The sequence below is a fragment of the Triticum aestivum genome, chromosome 4D, assembly GCF_018294505.1.
Source record: "Triticum aestivum cultivar Chinese Spring chromosome 4D, IWGSC CS RefSeq v2.1, whole genome shotgun sequence".
Classification (NCBI taxonomy): domain Eukaryota; kingdom Viridiplantae; phylum Streptophyta; class Magnoliopsida; order Poales; family Poaceae; genus Triticum; species Triticum aestivum.
The window spans coordinates 13,426,288-13,435,102 of record NC_057805.1 but is presented as its reverse complement, the minus strand read 5'-3'; the positions used below and the strand labels follow the sequence as shown (position 1 = coordinate 13,435,102).

Here is an 8,815-nt window from a genome sequence, read left to right as displayed (position 1 = left end):
CGAAGGAGGCGGAGATGCTCGCCTACATGGATGAGGTCGAGCAGGAGGAGGATGAGCCGGAGCCCTCCTACCCGCCCGTCCAACCGGCATCCAGCACCGTCGTCGTGGACATCTCAAGAGTAGCTAGGGTAGTACGTAAGATTTCTTTTGCATGCTTTGTGTGGATCTAGGGGATGAAATATAAGAGAGACGGATGCAAAGTGGCTAATTTAAGGCGTGACCGGTCACTGTCTGCGGACACGCCCGATCGCGTCCGCGGACGTTTGAGGGGCCGGATTTGCAAAGCCCGGTTGTAGATGCTCTTAGAGTAAAACCAGAGCTTGCTGAATTTGTTGGCAATTTCATCTCTTCTTTGTAGGCTTAACTACCTTTTATAGTTTCCTGTTAGCCTCCTGTACCTCTTTGAGGATATGTAAATACTTTTCTTCTTTTTTTGCACGGGACATGTAAATACTCTGCTAATTTAATATTCCCATCATCCTGAATTATTTGTCATAAAAATGTATCTAGAACTAAAAATACATTTAGATACATCCATTTCCGCGACAAGTAATTCCGGACGGAGCGAGTATACAATAGTGGGAGCATCTCCTACTGTTTTCACCGGTAAAACAAAACAAATCTCAAAGCGGAATGATCAAATTTCTACCATCAATCCCACCCCAGCACATGTTCGTTACTGTTTCAAAGAAGAAAATTGTCCAGTATCTAGTGGCATATTACTAGTATATCAGACCCGAAAAAATGTTGCGTCTGTATCAACAAGCCTTACGCCTGTGCACTTCAAAGGCAACAGCACCGCTTGATTACAGCATATACGCTGAAAGATTGTTCATAAAAAAACTCAGCCTTGTTTTCTTCACCAGCATGTCTTGGAATATTGAAATCCCCTCCCATATATGGGCAATCTATATTGTTACAAAAATCAGAGAGCTCGGTAAAGAATTCTACTTTAAATTCCTCATGGGCAGAAATTGTCCAGTATCAAGTGACATAATAATTATATCATAGACTAAAAAAACTGTTGCGTCTGTATCAACAAGCCTTACATCTGTGCACTTCTTCGAAGGCAACAAACATTAACGCTTAGAACAGCATATACGCTTGAAGATTGTTCATGGAAAAACTAACTCAGACTTGTCACTGTACTTTCTTGCGATGTTCTTGCGATAGACTGAGTTTCGTCAATTTGATCTACATACATGCAGCGGCCGACCCTGAGAGTGAGAGGAATTCCAATATGACTTCTTCCAAGAGGTCAGCATGTAACATGACGGCTATCTGGTTGCCCACCGCATATATGTCATCATCAGCTTGCAGCCAGTTTGGATCCAGAACCTTGTCATCAGGATGCCCTATCGCCAGCTCCTCCTGCTGCCTAACCATCATTTGCCAAACCTTCTCAACAGGCCCTTCAGGGCCCCAGATAGGCCTGCACTGTCTAGTAGAACTCACCCATGGGTGTATATTGGTGCAAGGTGCAAGGACATCGGAGAGAACAGAATTTGCAAGATCAAACATAAGTCTCCTCTTTGGCTTTGGCCATGAAGTCATTTTGGCGTACTTGCTCTCAAGCCTCTCAAAGACTTGGGGACCAACAGGGAAACTAGATGAGTGCCATGACTTGCACAAGAGCTGCCAGTCAGTTGAAACTATCATACCAGAGCTTATAAGAATATCAAGGAGATATGAGAAGTCCCTGTCCTCCTCAACCTGAAATGCTTCCAAAGATTTGTAAGAAGAATCATTGCCATCATCACATGACATGGAGGAGACTTCAGGTTCATCTCGGAATCGACGATGGTCCATTTGTGTCTCCACACCTGAGGTTAATAAAGAAGTTCCAGTTAATGAATGCATGATGCAAAAATTCTGTAAACAAATCTTTTGTGCAATTCTCGTAAATAGCTGCACTCCTCACAACATTTTTGGCATACTAAAAGAAGTGATTTAAAACTCAACTTAACTATACACCTAAATTCTTTGTTTGAACATCATGTTGCAATGTGTGAGTTAGCAATAATGTTTATCAGATGCTATGTCGTAAGTATATAGCTTAATTTAATGATTGTTTGTATTAACTTCGCAGTTTAGTAGAGCTGGCAATGTACTACAAAAAGACACAAGCCCTAGTCTATGCAGTACAGCCTTCTAGCTATATTGTTGTCTTACTGGGCATGTCTTGCAAGTCATTCTTGAAGAATCCAGAACAGCAACTGTCTTCATCAGTTGGGGGCTGTAGAATGGACACTGGGCTCGGCTGCTCAAACTCTTCCAATCCTTTACGAGACTTTGCCAGATCATCATGATTAGAAATAGATATGGATTCATAGTCATGACACTGCAAAGGCGTTGCTGAAACCTAAAAAAGATAGGGAAACGACTTGAAGAGCTGTGCACCATAAACTTAGGCTTCATGGTATCAGAATGAAAAGATTTAACAATCTAAAATGATGAAAGTTGCATTAGAGTCTACATAGTTAGTGGGGAAAATGATGAAGTTTAAATATGACATAACAACAAGTACTCTACTATAGTGGAACAATGCACATCTGATATCATGAAAAAATAGAACTTAGAAAACATATTAATGTTAAAGAAAAAATATCATGAATTGCATATAATTCAGGATCAATAACTGAAACAGTCTCATTACAATGATTCTGAGTGAGTGAATTGAGTTCACAGAGTTCTTTTATCTTGTCAGAAAACACTTGATTTTTTTTTAATGACGGAAGAAACACATCCTCATGATAATAAGAAAATTATGAAATAGGAGTATGATTCAAAGCAGCAGTTGAACACTTATTATTGCAGAGGAATTGGATTGTTCATGCTTCTATGTTAAATTGTTAATAGTAGAGAAATTTTTCGCTATTTTATTCTTGATTCGTTGAAACAACAGAAAGTATGCAACATGCAAGAATATTATGTTTTGTTTTACTTTGCTAAATTCATGGCGCACAAAGTTCAGACCTTCTGTTTCCTAGATAATTGCAATTGAAACGCAGAAGGCACAGTTTCAGCAGGCTCGTGGATTAAGCCCTCATCTGTCGCGAACAATAATCTCTCATTTATGCAGTCAGAAGTTGAAACATTATCAGATGGACGCCATGAATGACACCTGAAATCATCAAGAGAAGGAGAAGCAGGTCTCCGCTGCTCCAAGGCAAGACTTTTTACCACAGAAGCATTCCTTAAGTTATTTTGCCTCCCGCTGGCAATTTGCTTGAGCCTTCGTTTGGCCAGAAAAGAATCAAAGGTAACCTTGCCGTTGTTGTAACTAACTGAAGGATCTGGGAAAATTTCACTGTTAGGAGACCCTTCGCAGGAAGAACTCCTGTCCAATGAGGTGTGAAGAGACAGTGGAGATCCATGCTTTGGTAAAACTATAAAGCATCCTTCCCTGTTGTGGCCTTTGCCCTGGTCAAGTTTACTGTGTTGAATCTGAGCATGCGGGTTCAAATTTTTCTTTACCCTCTCTGAATCAGATAAAGCAAACATCTGTGCAAGAGTTCTCGATCCGACATCACCTTCATCATACTTCCGAAAGGATTTCCCAGGTAAGCTACTTGATGATGGCTTGTTGTTTTGCCTGGAGTTAATGTCACCTCCAGAATACATCTGAAATGATCCGGTGCTATTCATATCTATGATGTTGAATTGATCAAATGATGGCTCCTCTCCTTTTGACAGAGAATTGATGGCATCACTAGTCAAGTATCTTTCTCTTTTTATTCTAGCCACATTAACAGTATCTGAAAGATGTTGTGAAACTCTCTCATTGCTCATTACAACAGACTCAGCCAACTTCTTCTTCCTATTTCTCCTGGAATTGCAATTGTCATGAGAGAGCAACGACATGGAAAAAGAGTTCTCTGGATCATGGCTGTTTCCCAAGCCAGGCTCCAGAACGACAATGTTGTTGAAATCTCCGTAATTCCCTCTCGGCAGATCTTTTATATCTTTAAGTGAGGAATTAGCTAAACCCACTGGGTACTTCCTGAAAGTGCCTGTGATATCTTTCTCATGTTGATTATTTGGGGAATAATTCACATCGCGGGGGCACTTCTCAAACAAAGGATTGTCTATTTCAAGTGGGTTCAAGCGATCCAAGCCATTGTTGTACTCCACGTCATTATCAAATGTTCCATCACAATAGGGAGACTTTGACGGCATAAGCTTTTTCAATTTCATTGCACTCCTCTTCAAGCTTGGCAGACCTTTAGGGCAATGATACGACATCTCTTTTGTGAAAGTCTCCGGTAGCTCCTCCGACACTTCAAAGACATCCTTGAATTGTTGATGTCTTTTATGGGCTACGTAAGTAGGTGGCAATACGTCAATTCCCATCAGTTTTGCGACCACACTGGGGGATGACCGTCTTTCCTCCAATTCTTTCAGTACATCCTTCCCAACAAGTAGTTTAGCTGGACAGCTGCTAGTCCTTTGTGGCCTGCACTCCTTATATCGATGCCCAAGCTATAGACAATTTCAAGAAAAGAAAAAGGGAAAAAAAACAGTGCTTCAGAATTTTGGTTGTTGATCACAAGTTATAACTATGAAATCATTCAGTTTCAAGAGGATTTTAATGAACAGAAGGAAGTAACTCACCGAAATTTGTTCCATCTTGAAGAGTGACTATATGGAGAATCAACTAAGAGAGGTTCTGATATTCGTCTCAAGTCAAGTGCTTTGTGCCTGCAGATATACATGGAACAAAGATTTAAAGAATGCACATAAGATGGAGAGATAAAATTAACACATAGTGGCACTCGAAGTCTTTGATTTTTCTGCATCAAACAAATTCTAAATGTGACTAGCAAGCCAGTAAACTTGCCGTCACTGTGAAATCGATATTATCAGCTTACTTAATTAGGAAATCTACTCCTCATCTATCTCTGAGCTTTCCATTGCTCCACAATGCCATGTCAGAACTCAGACTAGCTACTACAGAAACACAACGGCATAACTCTGCGCTTGGAGCATGGTGAGAAAGCACAGTAAGGCGTCGGAAACATAGGCTATGTACTGCATGCAAAGTAGATCTGTACATATGAAGAGCTATTTTTTGCGTAAAGGAATCCATTAAAACCAGTACACGAACTGTGACATGCTAACAACTCAACTCCAAAAGACATATACAAACTGTAGCATTGTGATGCTATATTTATTTATTTTTGCGGAGAAAACTTCCGATCTATTCATCATCTGTCAAGGTAGTACAAAAAACACTAGAAGTAAAAAATACATCCAGGTTCGTAGACTACCTAGCGACGACTACAAGCACATTGTGATGCTATATTGTAGGCAAGGGGCACTAAAAACAACAGTATGAACCGTACGTAAGTAAAGCAAAAAGCCAAAAAGGGATAAAAGTGCTGAACTCAATACTGGATATGCCTTTCTAGGTGCAGCACCAGAAAGCCTCTTTCCGAGAAAGTGGCATTCTCTGAGGAAATAAACTAATGCGCCAGAGAAAATCACAACCCGAACGAGATTAAACTAGGCGTGTGTGCAGTTGCAGACTGGCCTTCTGAATGTGGCTTGTCAGCTTATCAATTGCAGTTGTTCTCTGTTGGATGTGTGTGTGTGTAGGTATAGATCGATCTTAGAATGGAGTAGTACATTATTGGAGAATAGTATTAGTTTTCACAAAGAGTGGCTGTAAGTTGCTGCGAACAGAAATTTCAGAAAGAAACAAGTTTTTAATAAATACCACTCACCTCAGATCTGAAGACCACCGGGGCGTAGCACCAAAGCAGATTCGCTCCTTAACCGGACGCGGGGCTTCCTCGCGGCACCACGGTAGCCGGAGCAATGGCTCGGCCAGCCACCAAAGAAACACCCCCGAAAGAAATCGCCGCCGCCGCCGCGACGAACAGTTGCCCAGACGATGTTCGCCGCCGGAGACGGGGGAAGTGGTGCGGCGTGGACAGGCAAGGGGGGGATCTCTCCGGTGGCAAATGCGCGCGAGCCTCCGAGAGGAATCACCTCGGCATTCGCGGCCTCTCTCCTGCCTCCGCTTCTTCTTTTTTCTATCTCGGTTGGATTTGGGAGAGGCGGAGAGGAGGACTGGAGGAGCACCGCAACGGTGCGGGGCCTGAAGGCCGAATGGTACCGGACGGATCAGGCATTTAATTGGCGGCGTTAGATGAACTAATTAAATGCTACGGACGAGATTTACTACTAGCCTCACATGCCTGCGTACACAGATCCCCGTCAATCTCTCTCAATGGAACGACCGATCCCGCCGCTACAGTACTGTATGGTGCTACAGCACCGATGCCACGTGGGGTCGGACCCGCATTAGCGGCGATAGTACGACTCTACTGCAGGGTGTGTTACTGCGGAGGGTCCCAATCTATCTATACAGTATTAGGCTACTCTTAGTGGGGTGTATGATACTATCTCTATAGTGCATAATGTCATAGTGTAGTATCATACATGATCATATTTATTGCTATGCATGACACAAAGTAGCATAGCATTTAACATGATACGGTATTTATTATGTTACTCTAACCCTCTTTTTTTCTTTAAATGTCTGCCACATAAGTATGTTTGCTAGTCCCAAGTTCATGATACCGGTTATGTTACCCCACTATGGCCAGCCTTAAAGGAGAATTGGTACCTCATTGTTTCACTACTAATGTGAGAACAATTTAAAAACGGAGCGTCGAATCAATTTAAAACCTAAGTCATTAATATAATTAATAATTAGTTTAATTATGTGTGCAATTAATTAGCATGTTGATGATTTTTTCAGAATGCTTGTGATGTTAGGGCATCTCAAAAGCGAACCTCTAAAATGGACATATTATTTATCCGTTGATCGGTCTGAACTGGTGTCCGAACACAGATTTTGAGGCCGGCCATCCAATCGTATTCTCCAAATGTCCACCTCTATTAACACAGGACGAAGGGCTCACAAACTATTGTTTGACGGATCAAGCCTTCCGTTTTTTGGTTGATGTGTTAGCAAACGATGTGTCCTTATTTACGCATGAAATAAAATCATCATGATGGCAATTTCCTAAGAAAAAACATGGAGTTAAAGAAAAGGAAAAGTTGTAACTGCACTGCCATGTAGCTTTACCTTTTATCTAGGTCATCCATTTTTCCATCAACATTCACACGTACAAACTTTTTTTTGGTTTCTCCCAAATAAGAAAACATTTAAACCTGAAACTTTGCAGGTCAACATCAGGACTAGCATGTGTAGATTTCTTTTTGTCTTTTTATGTACGGAAATATAAAAAATGATACAAAAAACTCATTCAAATTTTTTATTTTGCATTAAAATCAGAAACATTTTATTCCTAGAGTGGTACTACACATTTTGTCACCCTGGTATTTTGAGTGATATGCATTAATATTTTGCTAGTCAAATATGTGGCCAAAGTTTGACCCAAAATACGATGAAGACTAATAAACCCAGATGGAGGTAGTACTTGTATGGCGTTGACCTAAAAAAGTCAAGGTCAAATGTTCTCTTGTTTGAAAGAAACAAAAAAGAGAAATTACTATGTAAAGACAACATAGATCTTGACAAAAAACAGAATGCTCTAGATAGAATGTGTAGCTACATAGGGGTGTATAACATCCATACAAGAAGAGAAATTTATTTTCATTAATATATGCCATGCCTGAACCACGATCATGCATTAATTAGCAACTTTAATCTCTTTATATAAATCAACATATGCTAATGGGTTGACCCACAATTTTGATACCCATTACAATAGCATGATCTAGACATGACCCGACGACCATGAAGCATGGAGCCTTAGGCACCATGGTGTCCCATTACATATGTCGTCCATTGCTAGCTTCTATGCCATTAATTTGAAAGAAAAATAAATACATAATTAAGCACAAAAGAAGACACCATTTGGTGATAACAACTATGCGTACATATAATCAGTATAACCATGAAAAAAGTAGAATGACGTCATCATAGAGAAATAACTATGTACTGGTATTCTCGAGCATTGATCAATTTTGTCTATCTTTTTACACTATTCTTTCACAAGCTTAAATAGGATTAATTTGGTTGTGTAGAATACAAAGGCAGAAGACGTAAATCCAAATTGAAAATCATTGCACAGTGTACTACATCCTACTGTAAATCCAAATTGGGATGTCAGCTAGGATCCTTCCCTTTCACCTATATGGGTCTCCTCCTTTTTTTGCGCACACTATATGGATCTCCTCCTCAGAATTAATAAGCTCAAAATAATGACATGATGCAGAGAATTGAAAGATTAATTGCCGGTTGCTCCACTCTTCTTTCATATGATGGAAGACTACAACTAATCAAGTCTGTCTTTTCTTCCCTTCCTGCTTATTTCATTTGCTGCTTTGCTCTACCTGTGGATGCAGTAGATTAGGTCAACAAATACCTAAGGCTTTGTTGATGGAGGAAATTTGGCTCCGACGATATTGGCCCAGCTCTAGGAGTTTTAGAAATTGCTTCCCAAAGTAAAGCTCTGCTTATGAAGAGCCTAGACAAATTCTATAACAAAGAAGACATGCCTTTGGTCCGTCTGATGTGGGAAACATATTGTTCAACTGCACCACCCCATGGAAGAAATGATGGTTCGTTTTGGTGGAAAGCTCACTTGAAATTAATTATAGTTTACAAGGAGGAGGCAATTTTGCACTGTTGGAAGAATCTACCTTGCATCTCCTCTGGGACTGTACCTTTGCTCAATCTTACTGGGAGTCTATTGCCCCCAAACACACACTGAGGCATTTCTTTCTTTGATGAAGTGGTGCTTTTGCATCAAGCTCTTCCCAAGAAAGTTGTTGG

The 8,815-nt window shown here is 40.6% G+C and overlaps 1 protein-coding gene across 1 annotated transcript; it reads right to left on the bottom strand.

Moving 5' to 3' along the window:
* Positions 1–836: 836 nt before the first annotated feature.
* LOC123095743 (uncharacterized) lies at positions 837–6,130 on the bottom strand. Its single transcript, XM_044517305.1, has 5 exons — positions 5,727–6,130; positions 4,615–4,701; positions 2,977–4,482; positions 2,173–2,362; positions 837–1,823 (listed from the first exon to the last, which is right to left on the bottom strand). The coding sequence occupies exons 2-5, from the start codon at positions 4,627–4,629 to the stop codon at positions 1,195–1,197; spliced, it is 2,340 nt and encodes a 779-aa protein (XP_044373240.1). The 5' UTR covers positions 4,630–4,701; positions 5,727–6,130; the 3' UTR covers positions 837–1,194.
* Between the last annotated feature and the right edge of the window lie 2,685 nt (positions 6,131–8,815).